General features: G+C 41.2%; 1 protein-coding gene across 6 annotated transcripts in view; it reads left to right on the top strand.

Moving 5' to 3' along the window:
* Positions 1–12,800, top strand: part of EDA (ectodysplasin A) — a 40,685-nt gene extending 27,885 nt beyond the window's left edge. Inside the window, exons 3-8 of one of the 6 annotated variants that reach the window (XM_072429657.1) lie at positions 2,866–2,895; positions 5,756–5,938; positions 6,019–6,053; positions 7,820–7,871; positions 9,628–9,743; positions 11,566–12,800. In XM_072429657.1, the coding sequence (XP_072285758.1) occupies positions 2,866–2,895; positions 5,756–5,938; positions 6,019–6,053; positions 7,820–7,871; positions 9,628–9,743; positions 11,566–11,817 (668 nt within the window). In that variant the 3' untranslated portion in view covers positions 11,818–12,800. Of the gene's footprint in view, positions 1–2,801; positions 2,896–5,755; positions 5,939–6,018; positions 6,054–7,819; positions 7,872–9,618; positions 9,750–11,565 lie in introns of all 6 variants that reach the window. The other 5 variants (XM_072429655.1, XM_072429656.1, XM_072429654.1 and 2 more) reach the window with 5 other exon arrangements.
* The last annotated feature ends 6,878 nt before the right edge of the window (positions 12,801–19,678 follow it).

The raw sequence follows: 19,678 nt of genomic DNA, 5'->3' as shown, positions 1-19,678 counted from the left end.
TGCCCTCCCCTCCGATAGCGATTCGACTTCCCCTTCTGTCTTGGAGAGCAAACTGCTACATGTACAGTTAAAATCTTTTTTCTTACTTTGTCATCCAAAGGCTTTGTAATTCCAACTAGCCAGTCTTGTGATTTATACACCTGCCCGGTAGGTAACGCACTGATTCCATTGGTTCAGCAATGGTACCTCGGTGCACAGTCGGCATGTGCATGCAGTTAAAAGCAAAACCCTTTTTTTTTTTTTTTTTTAGCATTTTTTTAGCATTTTTGGCACTTCCCCGCCTTGCAGTTTAACAGAGGTGTGTAAACCACAAGATTGGCTGAACAAAAGTCCACTGGTAGGTAAAACTCTGAACATTTATAGTCTATAAAACCAAAACTCTAAAATAAACATGGAGCACCGTGTATAATACATCACTGAGAAACCATCAAAGCCAAACACTAATTATACAGTCTGGGGGAAGAAAGACATTTTAATGACCACACAATAAAGCCAAGCTACAAAACCAACATCGTGAAATAACACAACGGCTGCAGATCCGAGCAAATGTTTTATTCCTGAATCATATGTATGTAGCGCTGACATATACCAAGACACTGTATAGAGTCTAGCTGTCTCTCAGAAGAGCTCACAATCTAATTGTCTATGCTGTAGCCATATGTCATTGATAAATTTCTAAAGCTACGTACACACTTCCAATAATTATCGTTAGAAAACGAATGATTACGACCGATCTACGAATATGCGGGATTATACTTGAACAATCGTATTGTGCACAATCCTGTACATGCTGTAACAATATGATCGTTCAAATATAATCCACCAATAGTCTACACATGCCAGAGACAATCGTTTGAACGATGCAGGGATTGACAAGTGTATTGCAGAAACATGCACGATCACTGAACGACTGTACACACAATAGATAGTAAATGATCGTTGACCAATCAGATCCGCCGTGTTGGTCAGTCGTTGGTCACCTTTTTTGCGAACGATTTTCGGTCGTTCATTTCAAACAATACTTTATTGGAAGTGTGTACGCAGCTTAAGGCTAAAGCCACAGATACCAGATGGGTACTGGTGATAGTGGGAGCGATGTACAAATATATAGAGGGGAAGGCATCCTGCTGCATCCTCCCCATTGGATATAGCTATGGTTCAATGTCCAAGGACAGCTGTGCAGATGCCAGATATTCACCCAATATATTCACAACCAATTAAACCCGTCTGAAGTGTGAATAAAATGCGTGCATTACATGTTTACAGCGATGTGCTGTTGGGTGCATAAGAAATTAGTTACTGACTTATTACACTGATCTACTCCACACATTGATCACGTCCTTATGGTGCTTGGCCTTGCAGCTCACTTGGTCATTTTTGCAAAGTAGAGATTCAGCAGCATTCAGGGACTGCTAATTGAAAGATTACAACTATCAAAGGTTAGGTTAAATTGGCAGATGGAGGTTATTAGTGTTTAAAGGCATATTGTGACCTGGGAAAACTCGTTAGACAAGTAGAATACTTTTGGCAGCCTCTGTATGATTGACTAATCCAGTCAGTACCACCCCAGTAAATGGGAGGGAAGTGGGTAGACCCTTTTTAAAGTCATTTAGCAATGTGTGTGAACTCATTATGTGCAAAGTGTGGGCATAAAAAAAAGTTGCTGTTCTGCTCATACCCATTTTTTGTTGTCAGTGCCGTCCCATTTTAGGGTTTGAATATTTCCTCTTCATGTAAAAAAGGTAAAGATTAGTGAAATAAATGCCTAATGTGTGTGTGTATATGTACGTGTGTGTGTTAATATAGATTTGTGTGTGTATACTGACCTCTGCAGGCACTTTGATGCAATTCATCATCAAATCTTACAGCACAAGTATTGAAGTCATTGAAGGTTTCATCTTAGCTACTTGGCTCCCCCTGCAAATTTTTCCCAGCAGAAACTAAACAAATCTCCTCCACCAGGCAGCTCAGCAACCCCATCCAACAGTGACTATACGGCTCAGCTTGCTTTCTCCCTCTCCCAGCAATCCATCAGTTTTATAATCTTCAGTTAGATCACAAAGGATGAAGCTGATAAGTTAGATAAAGCAGGGTGAGATGCTAAGAATGTGAATGACTACAGTGCTTGTGTGTAAACCTTGAGGATGAATTGCTCCACATCACCTGCAGCTAGAGAGGTCAGAGCTGGTTGTAAAGAGTCTCCATGACCTTTCCCGGGCCCCAATATCAGAGGCTTTGGTTTTTGGCCCTTCATGGGAGAATTCCTCAAACTTGAATCCAGCAGCCTGAGGGGATTTTGGTGTAATATGTACCCTTCCCTCCATGTCCTGTGCTGCAAGTGCTGCAGAAATATCTTCTCTCTCCACAGCACATCTATTGGCTGGAGGCTCCTGCCCGGCTTTTCTGCAGGAATTGTCCCTGTAGATCTCTATAGAGAAATGCCAATCCTGCCCTCCAATGCCAGAAGCCTGGGGACAAGGCTGAGATTTTCCAGTAGCATTTCTAGAACACAGGCGAGTACACAGAGCAGCCTCTCCCTCCCCCAGACACCGCAGAGATCAGCTTTTCGGAGCTCTCCTTTAACACATTCCCATCACTTGTTTCAGAGCAGACGCCATTCCTCGTGATTAGCAGAAGTCTTTTCTGTTGTGCAGAATGATGTCAGCAGCATTGGGAGCCAAATAGCTCTTTTCTTGTATTTTTAGCCTTCTTTCTATCCGTTATATTAGAAACATGTTTGGTGTGTTCTGCCCTCTCGGAGGCATGCACACAATGCTTTGATCACATTTCTTCTTTTCCAGATTCTGCTTCATCGCAGTTGCTAAGAGCAAAACCTCTCTGTGACTTATTTCTGTCTCTTTGCAGATCCAAGCGCAGCCAGAAACAAGAAGAAAGGTGAGTAAAACAAAGCCACTTTTATTTGTTTTATCATTTCATAATAAAATGATAAATTGAGAGTCGTGTTCAGTAAAAGGAACAAATGCCAAAACCCTGTACCCTGAGAAAGCTGTATGATCCATCACTGTGTGTTATCCCCCCTTTAGGCGAATCTGTAGCAGAGCTGTGGTCACTGTGTGGTCGCTGATCTTATTCCACATGTATGCAATAGAACCCACTGCTGGCTGATGTGGTTCCTCCTGCTGACCCCTGATATATTTTCTCTGCCCTGGTTTTATCAACATACTATGCATTGTGAGAAGCTCCAGGAGCTCCCATGGTGCAGAGTAAGCAATGCCAGCCCAGGAGGGGAGCCAATACAGGCAATATGGAGGGCAGGTCATAGGGCAAATTAAATGAAGGATTGTAGGGAAGTTGCAATCAGCTAGAGAAGTTAGGAGACGCTCACCTGCAATGGGAAGTTTCAGCAAGCGGTCAGATGGGCAGATATGTACAATGCTGCTTTCTTAAAAGGACAATTCTTTCAATTTTTTGTCATTTATAATCCCCCGTCATGATTGCTGTAAACCCTGGTTGGGTAAATCCTGAAAATTTGCAGCAGAAATGAGAATCAACTGTCTTCTGGTGCTTTACATTCCTATCATCCTCTTTTATTATTCCCTGGGATTCCTAAACATTGGACTTTTATGTAAACAATGACCGAGAGGCGTGTAAAGTATCAACCTAGCCACTACGATGCGGACTTGTGTACGTATCAGCATTTGCTGGACAGAATTGCAAATCCTTTGATAGGTAACGCTAGCACCATTTGTGCATTACAAATGGGTATTTTTCCTGTTTTCTTGGAATTGAGGCCTGGGCTTGTTTTTGGTCAGCAACTTGGCATTAAAGCCATGAAATCAGCAGGCATCAAGGAAGGCCCAAACACTGCCCTTACTGGGGGTTTCCTTTATTTGACTTGATCGGTTTGTCGAGATTTTAGTATTCCATGTTTCTGTGTACAGGTGTTGTAAGGCTGGAAAAATCATTTCATACAGCAATCTGGCTTGTGGTCATTGTATTGCTGTATAGCTTCCATGCTTGGTATTTCAGCGCTGACACCCTCAGACTTTGATTTGTCTGTCACTGTGCAGACTCCACAGTTTGGCTCTCATCAATTGTTTATTGGTTTGTTTTCTTTGGTTATTTGCATTACTTTGGTTTGTCTTAAGACCTTAATCTCTCAATATTTTAAGGTTCTGAAAATCACTTCCAATCTTCAGAGTCTCTGCATTCCAACAACATTTTAGTTTATTGTATTTGTAAAAACCTCTAACAATTCATACAAGAATACAAAATGGTATTCTGAAAGTATGTGAAGTCTATAAGAAAGTTATTATCCCATAAGGCTGCAGATTACAGATAACCATAATTGTAGATTCCTATGGATTGAGAGTTGAGTGAAGGGTTGTGGTGATCCTCCATCATACAAAGACATTGCAGACAATTGTCTCTTCCAGCCGTGTGGGCATAGGTTGGTGAAGACTTTTTCTGTTCCCCCATGACTGCGGTGTACAAAACCAGCTCCATGAAGACATTTATTCTATTGGTTGCGCCAGTCCAAAAGTCTGCTTGGGTCTAAGCAGAGCTGCAGGTGCCTACAATAGGGATCTGCAGCTCTATTTATTGGTAATGATGCTGGTTGGTGCATAGTAGCAGATCATGAGACAATGCCATGATTGGTTACTAATCAAACGGGTCATTCTATGCGTTTTCTTCGTTTTCTCTTTACTTGTAGTATTTAAATCTCACCTCATGGATTCATTTCCAGGTGTAATAGTAGCAGAGTCTTTTCATTTCAGGACCTTGATCAGCTCCATCTATACCGTCAGAGGCAAATCTTAAGTGTAGTGAGGGAGCTCCTTGTTCATTGTGATTTATAGATTGAGGCTGCAAATGTCTGCTGTATGCTTGTTAGATTTTAATTCATTCTTTATCATTAGAGAAATTTGTAAGATCTTTAGGGTTCACATGGCTCAATGTGCTCTTTAATCTGAGGGAAAATGTAAAATTTGTTTTATAGGAAGGGTAGAAATATGTCAGAGTCTTTTCTGAGTGTGTCCTGATACCATGCCTGACCCATGTTCATTCAGATTGTTCAGTGACTATATATTTCTATAGAGGATCGCCAGTCAGAAGTGCCAGAGAAGGACCAGGGTGATAGATTGCTGGTATAAGGCAGAGGGCCCATACTTTATTGTCAGTTAATAAATATTCTGCTTTTATACCTTGCTGGTAATTGGAACAACTTTCTGAAACATAAAAGTACAACCTCATCCAGGGTGCACCAGATCACCAGTTCAAAGGATCAACACCTGAAATCATCTGCTCGGTTAACCTAAAGCCAGGAAGGTGGTTTACTACTATTTTCATTGAAGGTAGCAATGCCTAACCTAACACAAAGCCTCATCGAATGTACCTATGCCTGTCCCAGTAGGGTTGCGCTCAGGTGCTTTGCTACTTCTGTAGAATGGGATGGAGAATCTGCGCAATTTAGGGCCCATTTACAACAGGAAGTCTAGCTTTTGCTGTAGACAGCTGTTGAAGTAAGAAATCATTGCAGACAGAAATGTTGGAGCTTATTAAGGTTGTTCTGTAGTCCTGTCCTAGGACATCTTTACTGCCCCCTCCTAGATACAGTTCAGTAAGTATATTGCTAAAAGAATCGCAAGTGTAAGTAAAGAAAATTATTGCAACCACCACACCAAGAGACTGAAAAGCTGCAATAAGTTACATGTCCAGTTTTGGAATTTAGAGTGAACCTGCGGTCAGGTGTTTTTAAATCTATTCAAACACAGTATATATTTATCTTTTTCAGGAAAGAAGGTTGGACCACCAGGACCCAGTGGACCGCCAGGCCCTACAGGACCTCCTGGGCCTCCAGGTCCTCCTGGAATACCAGGAATCCCTGGAATCCCAGGATCAAATGCAATGGTGGGCCCTCCAGGACCCCCTGGGCCACCAGGACCCCAAGGGCCTCCAGGAAATCAAGGTCCCACAGGTATAGAATGTAAAGGCTTTTATTACCTCTCTTTATTTTCTGAATGTCTGCTGACTATTTTTCTCCTCTGTTTTCATTAGGTCCTTCAGAAAAGTCCAACTCCAAAGAGACGCCGGTAAGTCCTTAATAATACCTTCCTAAATATTTGCTGGACCTATTCTTTATTTATTAGTCTGCTTAACTTATTGTCTTTATGGGTTATACAAGCATGCATTGACAAAGGGGTCGCACCCCCTAAAACTTTTGCCCTCTTTTCAAACTGCACTGTTGTCTCCAAAAATAAATAGAAGCTCTGTGCAAAGTAGATGATATATAGTTGCCCTTTCCAGAGCTCTGCAGCCTCCATAAGGCTCTAGTTTTGGACACTTGCAGGAGTTTTGGATGCCTCTGTCCCCCTTCACATGCTATGGTCACTTCTGTGACTTGTATTGATATGGGGATCAGGAGGATGGGGACGCCCAACACTTCTGGAAGTGTCAAAATCTGGAGGTTCTATTGCTTGAAAGACAAAGACCACCATAGAGAATTGAGTATAATACCATTTCAGTTCTGGGAAACTGCTGTTATTCTTTGTGGAAACGGCAAAACATTTCTCCGGTAATATCAGTCTTGAAATGAATAGACCTGTATTTGTCCTTCAACCGGTTGCAATAATTGTGAAACTCTATGTAGGCTTTATATGGGAGGTAATTCTGCCCTCATGTCAGTGGGGTTTACTATTCATGGGTCAGAAGGGTAATGTGAACCTTTTTAGTGGGTCAGTTATCAAAGCATGATTGAAAACGTCCTCCATTTTTTCATTGCCGACTGGAAAAGAAGCTCTGATATTCTGTAGAATTGGCGGTAAGTCTGTCGTCTTACAAGATTTCTGTCTGCTATTTATTCCATGCCTATTGTTTGTACATTTGGTTTTGGTCCATTTTCCATCTGTTTTTCATCAGCATCCTATTCACTTCAACTTCTACATTTTTCTTTCACTTAAAAGGAGAATTAAAAATGAAATTATTGTGGAATGCTGTAAAGTGTTAGTTTAGGCGCAGGCAGGGCTGGAATGTCGCCAAGGCCTATAGGCACACATAGCTTGGCATCTGAATCATGGCCTCTGTGCCAGGTTCACCCCTTATATTCAAAGCATTTCTTTCATTAAAAGCATACAGACGCTGCAATCAAACGTCTGCTGACATACAGGATCAACAATGTGTGAAACTTCCTAGAATTTCATGCCCATTCACACATGTGCATTAGAGCACCGCACTCTGTATGTAATCATACTCCGTGGTGCCAATCATTTGGAGTGTCCCCTTTAATGTACAGCACCGCTTAATAAGTGGATGCTAAATAAATACTGTTTATTAATAATATTATCCTTAGAACACACCTGAGCTGCACCACAATTCATGCTTGTGTTGTATCGCAAGTCAGCATGCAATATTTTTTCAAAACATAGAAGTGTGACATCCAAAAAAAAAAAACCAAGTGGTCCATTGAGTCAGTCCCCTTTTTTTGTCCCAATCATGATTACATTTAATGTTGGCGGATTTCTTTCTTCTGCTAGAAGTCTGTTCCCAGCATTAACTACCCCTTTGGTTTTATTCCCGCTGGTTAGAGGGCTTGTCTCCCATGTTCTTCTTCTCAGCCTTTTGGAATCCTATTGGCAGCAGATTTGATGGTTGCCAATGGTCTTTTTCTGTGGTCACCCTATTTCTATGTAAATCCAACCATAAACAAGGGAATAACAAATAGCTGCACCTCCATGTCCTCAATAATCATAACTTTGCACCTACCTAAAATATTCATCTATATGAATTCTCAAAAAACGATGAATCTTCTCGTCTTTTGTCCTCATCCTATACATCTGCTCATTGACCATTTCTTTTTCAGCCTGCTGTTGTCCATCTGCAGGGCCAAGGCTCAGCCATACAAGTGAAGAATGGTAAGAGATGAATGGCGATTGTTTTACTTCTATATTTTCCATGATTGTATAAACCCCCCCCCCCCCCCCGGGAGAATCCTCCTGAACAATATGTGTGTGGCCCAGCGCAATATATTGTGTCCAAACAGCTGTGGTGGGTTTATCTATATATTGTAAATCTAGTAAATCCTCTGAATACACAACTATTACACAGATTTACTAGATTTACAGTATATCAGTTGAACATGCTGTGTTAATGCTGTACCCAAGTATAGTAGCATTGAAAGTCATTTTCCAATGAGCAATCCTCCTGTGATGACTCCCACAGGGTTCCCAGCTTTCTGAGGGCTACAGAACACTACCCCCTATGTTATGAATGTAAGAGGGTGTTAAAGTCCTGTTTTAGGGTGACAACGCTGATTCTCCATAGATATAAGTCCACAATGTTGTAGGATCTTAAGTGTGTTGCTGGCAGGAGCACCAGGTGAATATTAAAGCAGAAGCTTATACAATCACCTCATCTCAGCTGCAATGATTTACTGATTTGTTTCAATGCTCTTATTTGTATGAAGGGAGATAGACTACAGAGCCCCCATCCCAAGATCCAGCAGTGTGGGAATATTTAAAGAATCAGGAGCTAAAAAGAGTCAAGGTCTGAAGTTTGCCAAAAAATTTGGAACAACCTGCCACCTGAGCCAGCAGAATAAATCATGGGGGTGCAGAATATTCCCATATGTCCTATATTGAATTCATGCTCAGCAGTTTAGTTCCCCCTAGAGGATACAAGCGAGTACTGCTGCCTGCAGGAGATCAACTCCTATCCACCTGCCAGCTTAGTACAAAACAGGCACACAGGACTGGGGTAATGTCAGACCTTCTAATACATTGCCTTGGCACGTTTCCTGTTATTATTATTATTATTATTATTATTATTAAACAGGATTTATATAGCGCCAACATATTACGCAGCGCTGTACATCCTGTTATGGCGATTTGTCTTCAAGTTGGTGCCCTAGCATCAAACATGCCAAGATTTCCTTGCTGCTGTAAGGTGCTCATTATAATAAAAGTCTCACAACCCTCTTCCCCATGTACTGCTTGTGTGTTTGTTTACCCTTAAAGAAGTCATGTGTTGGTTCTAACGTGAATAGCACACTTTGCATTGGCAGTCTGGGCTTGGAACCACCCATCCTATTTCCAATAATACAAGGAAATACAAAAATGGAGACAGGTCTGGGGGTTCTGGTAGATCATAGACTTAATAACAACATGCAATGCCAAGCTGCAATATCTAAAGCTAGTAAAGTACTTTCTTGTAATAAAAGAGGAATAGACTGCAGAGATGGAGACATAATCCTGCCCCTGTACAAAGCATTGGTCACACCACATCTGGAATATGCAGTCCAGTTTTGGGCCCCAGTTCACAAAAAGGACATTGTGGGATTGGAGAGAGTGCAGAGAAGGGCAACTAAACTAATAAAAGGAATGGAGGAGCTCCGCTATGAGGGGAGATTAGCTTAACTGAACTGGGGTTTTCTTTGCCTTCCTCAAGATCAGCTTTGTCCATAGAGTGTTATTTCTGGGATATGTTTATTTCTATGGTGGGTGATCATGATGGATTTATTCAATTATGTAACTATGGGTGAATGTTCCAGTCAGGCCAATGACTGTACGTTTTTTTTTTTTGCTATGCAATGTAAATATAGTGTATTGATGATCTGCTGTTCTTAGTAACATGTACTGAGTGACTACGTTCTCTCACACTGAGATCTTACAGGTGGAATCCTTCACGACTGGTCATGGACAGCCATCAACCACAAGGTGTTCAAGCTGCACACTCGCAGCGGAGAACTGGAAGTGCTAGTGGATGGTACCTACCTCATCTATAGTCAGGTAGAAGTGAGTACGGTCTTGGGCCCAACTCCTACTATCATGTTGTATTGGAAAATGTTTTGAAGTTATGTGTAATGAAACTATGTGTATGTATATGATATATAGAAAAAAGAGTGTTACCACTCTTTTGTATCGTACCACTATAGGAGCTTGTTAAACATCTCATTCCCAAACCATGGATGTTAATATGAAGGTGGTCCCTTAATATCCTACACTCTTCTGGGAATGCTTTCTAAAGATTGTGGGGTAATATTACACATATTTTATTTTATTTCCTTGGTTTTGGAATGGGATGGTCAGCTTTAAACCTATCTTTTAGCCCATATAGTGTATGGAAGGAGACAAGAAAAATGACTCGACTGCAAATTATCCATAAAAGTTGACTTCTGAAAATCTAACAAAATATCAAAGTAAAAAGAGAAGCTATGGTCAATTTAGGGCAAAGCACTTTCAGGAACAGGGCTGAGTATTTTACAATTTAATGTAATTTTCCTTGGGTTAGAACAAAAAATATTTACCAAGAAAAGTTCAGGTCAACCTGACATTAATAATAAGCTGTTCTACAACTTTGTTTTCAGGGTGTTTTTTCAGTCTTACTAAAAAGGTGTATTTCCTTAAGTTTGGAGATCACTGAAATGTTATTTTTTTTGTTCTTTTTGATGCCAGACCAAGATCCTTGCGCCTTTAGTTGGCTTGTGATGGAGGCAGCATCTCCTGGGTCTTTAATGGGGTTTGGGTAATGTAGTGGGGTCAGCCTATTTTTTCTAGGCCACTGTCCTATCTTTCTCTAGGAGGTAGGGTACAAGACATCCTGTGCACCACATTTTGTTTGCAGCTAATAACAGAGCAGACCGTATAACAAAAGTGGTAATTTAAAACTAGTAAATGGTTAAAGAAACGCTGTCACTTTGTCTGTTTAGAGTCTGATGAAATCCCCAACCTACTTATATCACCTATATCAATATGTTCTTAAAACATCCAGTATCGGAGCTTGAAAGGAGCATAATGTTCCCCTCTCCATCACATAACAGTGCTAACTTTAGGCCTGGGCCATGGTAAAGGAAACAAAACTAAGGCTGATTTGTGAACCTGTAAGTAGTTATTTATTCACTGACAAGTAATAAATGCTTTTTTTCTATTCTCTAGAACAGGGGTGTCAAACTCAAATACACAAAGGGACAAAATTTAAAGACAAACTCGCAGGCAAACCTTAAAATTTACTGAAAAAATTAAGGAAATTTTTCCTTCTCATTAGATATAAATCCTTTTCATGTGAAAACAGAGATTTTGCTTGAAATTCAATCTGGAACAAGCCTATAATAGAGAAAGAGGCATAACTTTTTTTTTTTTAAATTTTATTTAAGAAAAAATCTTATGCCTCTTTCTCTATTTGTAGCCTTCTGAGTTAAATTTCAGTGGTAACTTTGTGGTACAGCTGAGGGGGAGTGCTGATAATGCCGGATGCGGCCAATGCGGAGTCCGCCGCTGGAACTCCCTCTTTATTGAAATAGCACCGCTACTAAAATTCCCGGCATTACTTGCGTCTGTAAAACAGTCCAATGCGGGGCCATGCATAGGCTGAAAACACACTGGTCTATAAATGGCAGCGATGCCGGGAATTGTAGTAGCGGTGATATTTCAATGCAGCGGCTAGCCAGCTGCAGTTCATATTTAGGATTTCTTTGGGGGCCAAAAAAAAGGATGTTGGTGGTGGATTCAGCCCCCGGGGCCAGAGTTTGACACCCCTGCTCTAGAATTATCCATTCTTTCATTCCAAAGTGATAAAATGTAGATTAACCTGACTGAGCGTTTCCTTTCCCAGGTTTATTATATCAACTTTCCAGATTTTGCCAGTTATGAGATTGTGGTGGATGAGAAGCCTTTCCTACAGTGCACGCGGAGTATAGAGCCGGGCAAAACCAACTTCAATACTTGTTACACGGCTGGAGTTTGCCTATTAAAAGCCAAACAAAAGATTGCGGTAAAGATGGTTCATGCCGACATCTCCATCAATATGAGCAGACATACGACGTTCTTTGGGGCGATACGATTGGGAGAAGCCCCTGGCTCATAAACTCCTATGGAGAGTGCTAAACTTTAAAGTCCATACAGTGTTACTAGCCCATTGGATTGAACAGACATTATCCCACTTTTCCTGCCTAATGTCATGGAAAGATGGAAGATCACCATCAATAGGGTTGCCCTAGTGGACATGAAGAATCAGCTGGTTCTATTCTGGTCATTGTGCTGTGAACAGAGACTGCTCAGCACTTGTACATAGGACTGTCCTACCAGTGTTCCGCAGACCAGTTGGTCCTGATGTTGCACTAAAGCTGCTGTACTAATATTTTGAGCAGTTGAAAATACAAATGTTCTTCCTATACCTTATCTTAAAGTGAAGAATAATATATAGGTCACAGAAATACATTTATACAAAATGTGGGGGCTTGAGTGTAATGGGTCACTTGCCTCAAATACCATCAACAGTTTATTCATGCCACAACCCCATTGCATCAGCCATGTCAGACGCTCATCCTGTGAATTTTTAAAGGGCTTTTTTTCTAGGAACGGCATATCATTGAAATACATTTATTGTATCTGACTGAAAGATATGCGGTAATGCCATAACAAGGTATGCTATACTCCCGACTTATGGACACTTGACCCTCACATCTATTATATGGCCAAAAGTAAAAGAACCTACTTACCAAATGATTAGGTATAGGTGTTTCCAGTGCAGCTTCAACCCAACTGAACATCAGTACCTGATCTTACCAATGGGGGTAACGTCCTCCAGACACCCTGCAAAATCTTGTAGAAACCATTCATAGAAGCATTGAGTATGGTATAAGGGGGGCGGGGGGAACTCAATAATCATAGCCATTGTCTTGAAGTGGGTGATTTCCAGCAGGCTGCTATAGATATGATGGTCAGGAGTCTGCAGAATATCAGTCATATATTTGGTTACTTCTTACCATAGCTGTGTGATGTTGGCTATGTAACATCTGAATTAATTTTCTGGTCTCCTTTCCAATACAAAGCTGGGTAAATATAGAACTTTCTGGTCCTAAAGAGTTTGAAATGTGAAAGAAAATGTTATAAAAGAAATAAGGGGCTCATATTCTGTATCCACCAACAAATTGTTTGCTGTCCCTGCACCATTACTTATATTGGCCTTCACCGAATACACAGAAACAAAATGATTTGAACTTTAAGATGTGTTGTCCATGACGGGCAAGCAACAAACTCACATTAGCTGCATATATTCCCTTCCTCTGCCAGGACTGTGTTCAGGATATCACCATAGTTGGTAATGAGGAGCATGCAACCCCACCGTCTTCCCATGTGACGGCACTTGTGCACCCGGCGCTGTCACAATCGGCCCCAGGGAATGGGTCCTCCGCTCTGTGTGAGCCTAACAATGCAGTTTGAAGTAATTTGCTCTTGGTGGGCAAATGGACCAACGGGCAGGAAAATGTGAGCAAATATAAGTAACATGATGCCTAGCCCTGCATGGAAAATAGATCACAGTTTTATTGTGTTATTCCATCATCATAGGCTGCAGCCATATCTGAGCACAAGCACAATAGTGACTAATCTGAGGAATAAATCTTATTTTACCCTATTCAAAACTTATTAAGCAGAATAAAAGCCCCATAAGCTGAAAAGTCATGTTATACAAGTATCATGGCCATTATGTACTCACTGCACAATGATCAGAGGATTGTTATATACAGCTAATATGCAGCATTGTACATTATTGCATCCTCTGTGAATAAAGATAATGGGGTGGCCTGAAAATGGGAAAGGAGATCTGATATCTAATGTGCTATAAGGTATTTCCTTAATGCCACTTGAAGTGATATTCACAACCCCCCACCCCTTGCAGGAGATAACGGAAGCTGTGCTGTGGATGCGTTAGGCTACGTACACACATCAGATGATTCTCGTCCGATTATCACTTCAGGTCTAGAATCGGGCGAGAAAAAGCAGCAATCAATCTCCTAAGATGATTTTAATAATAGGATGGATCCACTAACTACCCCCACCTCTTATCTAAAGGAGGTCAGTGTGCTTTACCAACCCCAGGAAGCTTCAACTAAAATCTTGCAGCCTGAACAGTCTGCAGTAACATAATGAAAATGGACAAACAAGAAATGTCGATATTACAGATTTCATGGCTTTTCTTGTTCACAATATTTTTCCTGTTAAAGCAGCCCCAGGCCACCGGCCGTCATCCTCCAGCTTTATTCTAACATTACCTACAATATGGCCACAACGTCCAGCACCGACATTCCCTTCTTAGAGTGTTAAGGATTCCAGCATTAGTTCATAATTTCTGTTATTTAAATGCATTTTAGCACTTTGTATTTATTTATCATATCTCCGAGCAGAGCTTCCATTCATCCGATGGGTAACGTAAGGTATAGAGAATGGGGGGGGGGGTTGCTGCACATTATGCCCAACGTAAAGCTGAACTCCAGGCAGATATAACAGACGCCAATCAAAGCAGCTCTGCAATCATTTATTGTATGTGCCTTTTTATTGCAATACACATGAAAAATAGGCAGTGAAATAAGTCAGAGGGATCAGAGCGTTGTACTCCCCTCTGGTATAGGATGCCGCTTGAAGCTACGTGCCCCGGCTGTAGGAGCAATCACACCATAACGGCGGTGAAATCTTCCCATATATGGCTGCAGAGTACGCTCACCGTTTTCCCAGAAATCACACCATTTACATGATTCTGCGTGTCCAATTCCAATTAACGCGGCCTCAGTAAAAGGTCACGTTGTATCCCTCAGACATTCCTAACTGAATGCAGCTTTTTCCAGAGGTCGGCCATGTGAGGAGAGAAAACAATCCTCTCCGAATGAAACATTTCATCCCAATTATATTAAGGCGGTTTAAAATGACAATGTAAAGTATATGCCACCCCTTTTTCCTGTCTGCATGTGCTCACCCCTGTGTCTGCTGCTCTCCATTGCTCCAGGGTGATAGTGACAACAATATGGAAGCTCTGATTTCAGGAAAGGATCAGGGAACCCCAAATGTTTTTAGTAGAAAAAAAGAGGTAGAGCCTTTCTCCCTTATTCACCCAACTTTATTTTGGGGTGCAGTGACCGGTCTGTAGTATAGGAAGCAATGCACAAAGCTCAGAGAGATCCAGGAATAGACATGGCCCTTTAAAAATAGCTTTCATGGCCCAAAATTCTTCCCTGCCTTCCTCTTTGTATGACTACAAATACAGGAGTCAGTGCTTTGACCAACCCTCAGATGGAGCATGATAGTCTGCCATGGGGCAACTAAATCTCTGCTTGGTGCTTTGGGTAAATAGCAGATAAAAGTGAAACACCAAAATTTGCATTGGAAGCACATGGCCAGTAAAAGCCTTTCAAAAAAACACTTTTCAGGTTTTTCCTATTATCTGGGATCCATTAGATTGTAACTCACTTCCTGTCTTGTTGGCAACAATTTATAAAACAGGATGTGAGAAGAATTCTGCAGCAACATCACAGACAGGAACAAGAGTGCTTTGCAGTGTTGGTAAAATCCTAGAACCCGGGTCAGATTTTATGGGCGGTGTACAGGAAACACATCACTTCCTGTTTGGTCAAAATCATTTTGATCAGAACAGGAAAGGAAAAATCGGCTTGTAATGGAGCCCTGGCCAGCAGGAAAACAACAGCCAGGGCTTCTAATCCTTTCCAAAAGTTGATTTCTGACTTTATCATTGGGATTTAAAAAGAATGAATCATCTGCATTTAGAAGGGATTTATTTTCCTCCTCACATCCCATTACAAAGTTCTAATTATGAAATGATCTCAGAGAAATGGGGTCAGATTTTGAAACGAACACCAAAGCATTACAAATAACTAAATTCAATCAAAAAGTAAAATACATTTTTTTTTGTCTTGCGAGTAGAAATTATCTAAAATGTACTTTCTAAATGTAATTTAAGATCATCTTTCTCCGACCGGGAAAGGCAAGGAATGCACAACTGGTACGTGACAATAAAATGGCTAAATAAATGTACGAAAAGACGTATGGGTCATGATATTCACACAGCCGTCGCACGAATCTTGCTCATAGTTTTTGGATGAATGATAATTTGCAATTTTGCATCCTTGGTACTGAGCAGTTCCCGGACAATGTCATTCCTTCCCCATGAACTCATTTTTGCTGAGTGATGGCAGAACGTTTCCACGCAAATTCCTTTCTATGAAAATGTTTTTGTTGCAACATTTTCATACCACAGATTCCCCGGTGATGGGCGAAGAGTATTTTTTGGTGGGTGGCTTTACCATAACTAGAGATAAGCCGGTGTCATAGTATTATCATGAGTCAGTTCTGATTGCAGGTGGAAACAGGAATATGTGATGTCACGCAGACAGTGCGGCTATTTAAGCCGGCTTCCTGTAGCTCATGGTCACAAATCCCCATCAATATAATATTAATGGCCAAGAATTAGAGGAGTGAAACTGGCTGACACCACCGGGTGCAGCAGAATGAAGTTGCTCTTTAAAATGACCCCCACTGGGTAGCAGCTACCACCCTACATCTTTGCCCTTACCACTCCTAACTCCGTTACAGCCTTGTGTGACCCTGCACAGGCTTTGCACCTTCTGCCACTTTTCATAGATGGGCCCTATTTCCTCTCAGCACCTATGGCAGCCATTGTAATAAATGGGCACTTCCTACAGATGCAGCTACTACAGTGCAATGACTGTGCAGGGCCACATAGGAACAGGGTTAGAGGTTAAGTATTTAGGTTGGTGGCTGCCATTTGGAGACGTAGGATTATTTAAAGACCAACTGCACTAAAAACAAAGATAATGATAACGGGCATCACATCAAAATTGCGTTTCCTATTTCCGCTCATGAGCTCTGTGCCTGTGGGGTATCCGCAGTGCCACCTCCCAGGTTATTCCATGGGATATAGTGGATTGGGTGTGAAATCTCACAAATGTTCCTCCCATAGAAACCCAGCTGTTGATGGGACTCCTCGTCAACTGCACTGCAATCTAATTGGTTGGCCTAGAAATCGGAGAGCCTGTGAGCCCAACTTACCTGGACATTGTGCTTTGGGCTGCAAGCAATAACAAAGCTGCTTTGTAAATTGGCATAATGATGTCATGTGTAAATATAATGTATATACCTAGGATGTAAGTTTATGTAAATGGATTTGTATTTTACAGATAAAGCCTTGTATCTCATCTGCATTCCCAGCTCTTTATTTCTTCCAAGGCAGCGCTGGATACTGATTGGCTGTATTACCGAGCAATGTACTGAGGTCCAAATACAGTGACACAGCCATGGTACAATTCACCCCGTTCAGCTGTGGCCTTGTCACCCTCTCCTACAATCCTGAAATGGACCGCGAGCCGCCATGTGCTGGCAGTAAAATTGTGATGTTGGGCCTTTACTGAAACACAGGAATTCATACAAAGAGTCCACAGGACTAGCATAGAGAATGGCAATTAAAAACTGGCTGCAACTGCTAATACTAAAATGTTCAGTTTATATAGAGAATTCTCCCTAATACATCGTATCACCCCAATATTCTGCAATATTTCCTTTTGCCATCCAGACACTGCAACCTTTATCTACCTACAGGTTGATTATTAAAAGATATTCATACCAGACACAACTGGATGCAAAGGATGTCATATCAGTAAATGAGGCTTCCGTACTAGGAGCACACTGGGACCCCAGACCTGTTCCTGGGCCCTCAGTCCTCCTGTGCTGGTGTTATCCTTTCCAGGATTCTGAACCAGTTTCAGACAGTGAGTAATTTTTATTACCACACACACCCACCCCAAAGCTTCTTGTCTTTGCCTCTTCATCATTTGCACACTTACATCATCATGTACGATGCAGGACCAGAAGTCCTAAATTTTAGGTGAGGACAACCAGGGCCCAGCCCCAATCAGGTGCATTGGAGAGAAGAGTGCCACCTGCTGGGGGAGCAAGGGAGGAGGCAAGTGGATATCCGTCCATACTAAAATTGTGCAGCATGTCATTTGTGTGTGTTGGCCAAGGCTGCAAGTACTATTACCCCACCCTAGGGGTAAACATTTACACCTGAATAAATTAGAATAGCCCTTTTGGAGGTAAGCAGTTACCCAACCTTAGCTACCCCAGGGGTAGGTGCTTGCAGTCTTTGATAGCTAAAGTTCTGTGATGCTTCCCCCACCTCTTAGATTGTAAGCTTTTCGGGCAGGGTCCTCTCCTTCTCCTGTGTCACTGTCATTTGCAACCCCTATTTAATGTACAGCGCTGCGTAAAATGTTGGCGCTATATAAATACTGTTTTTTAATAATACCAGTTAAGGCATTCGATGCTAAGTAATCGGCCACAAACCTCCAACATGAACAGATAGCTAAAATGCATTTAAAATGCTCATACAAAAATGAGATTTTTACTTTAATAATGAGGTAAGTACACACCTTGTTTTATTTAGGACTCGCAAAACTTTCATTCTGCAGAGTTACAATTTGGTAAAAAAAATTTCTTTTCTCTCCATGACTGTTTCAGCTCCAGGAACTCGATTGTCCTGATCAATGCTGCATGCGTGTTCTCATCTGGTGAGATTTACTTTTCATTAAAGAAAATTCTATATCAGCTATTAATTCATAGAGAAGCCATTAAAAAATGCTTTAGGAGGTGAATTTTGTAATCACAAAGTCCTATTCACTTGTAATTTAAGAGTTCCTTGGGGGCTTCCAGAGATTATTATTTGCACAAGTTCCTCTTTGATCTTTGAAACTTCCTATCTGCCAATTCTTTCAAGATGTGAGATACACACAGGAGGACTGGTTTGAACTTTTGGCACAGATCACTAAATGTCAATTTTGTACAGGGAAAGGTGAATTACCTTAAAGTGCAACATTACAAAAAAAAATAATTTTGTTGGAGGTCATGTGACTCTGTCCTGCAAGAAACATTTTATGAACCCATTCACATGGGCAGTGCCAGCGCGGTGCAACTCCATACATGTGTGGGATTTGCATTATCATAACCCATCCAAGATTTTGGCCGCAAGATAATCAGCAAAGATGGCGGCTTGGATGGGGGGAGGTGCTGCATTGGGGAACAGGACAAGGTAAGCTTTCCATACCTTATAGGATATGCACACCTACATATTACCACAAGTCCTCCCCCTCACCCCAACTTCCACACAATCTGATATAAAATGTTCTTTGTTATTTAAAACCGATCCAACTGGCCAATTCTAGTATTTAATATATGCTGGGATTGCTGTAACACTGACATAGGGGAATCATCCAATGTTTCCAAACTATCCATGAGTAACGCAATGGTCATGTTTACTCACAATAGACACAGTTATTATTTCACAGGTTTTATGTAGCGCCAACATATTATGCAGCGCTGTACATTAAATAGGGGTTAGAAATAACAGTAACACAGGAGGGGGAGAGGACCCTGACCCGAAGAGCTTACAATCTAGGAGGTGGGGAAGTATTACACAATAGGAGAGGGATATGGAATGGTGGGTGAGTAGTGGTAGGAAGGTCAGGTAGGTAAGTTGGACAAAAACTGTGGAGGAATTTGAAGGCAAAACAGGAGATAAATTTGAGTCTAATTACTTTTCCCACCAAAGACATTGTTTTGATTTGCTAAATGTTAGTATCGGTTCTACAGCAGTTTGCAGGGGAGTTCAGGCAAATACACAATATTAGGGTATAATACGGTATGTATATCTTTAGTAAAAATGTATACAGAACAGGTATGTACAAGCACTGATGGAGAACAATGAAGTCCATTTCTATAAGAACGTGTGGCTAAACATTAAAAATCCAATTTACCTAAACTCCAACTACTACTACACAGTATATAGTACCGACATATTAGGCAACACTGTACAAAGTCCATAGTCATGTCACTAGCTGTCCCTCAAAGGAGCTCACAATCTA

The sequence above is a fragment of the Pyxicephalus adspersus genome, chromosome Z (genome assembly GCF_032062135.1).
Source record: "Pyxicephalus adspersus chromosome Z, UCB_Pads_2.0, whole genome shotgun sequence".
Classification (NCBI taxonomy): domain Eukaryota; kingdom Metazoa; phylum Chordata; class Amphibia; order Anura; family Pyxicephalidae; genus Pyxicephalus; species Pyxicephalus adspersus.
This window is presented reverse-complemented; position numbering and strand designations above follow the sequence as displayed.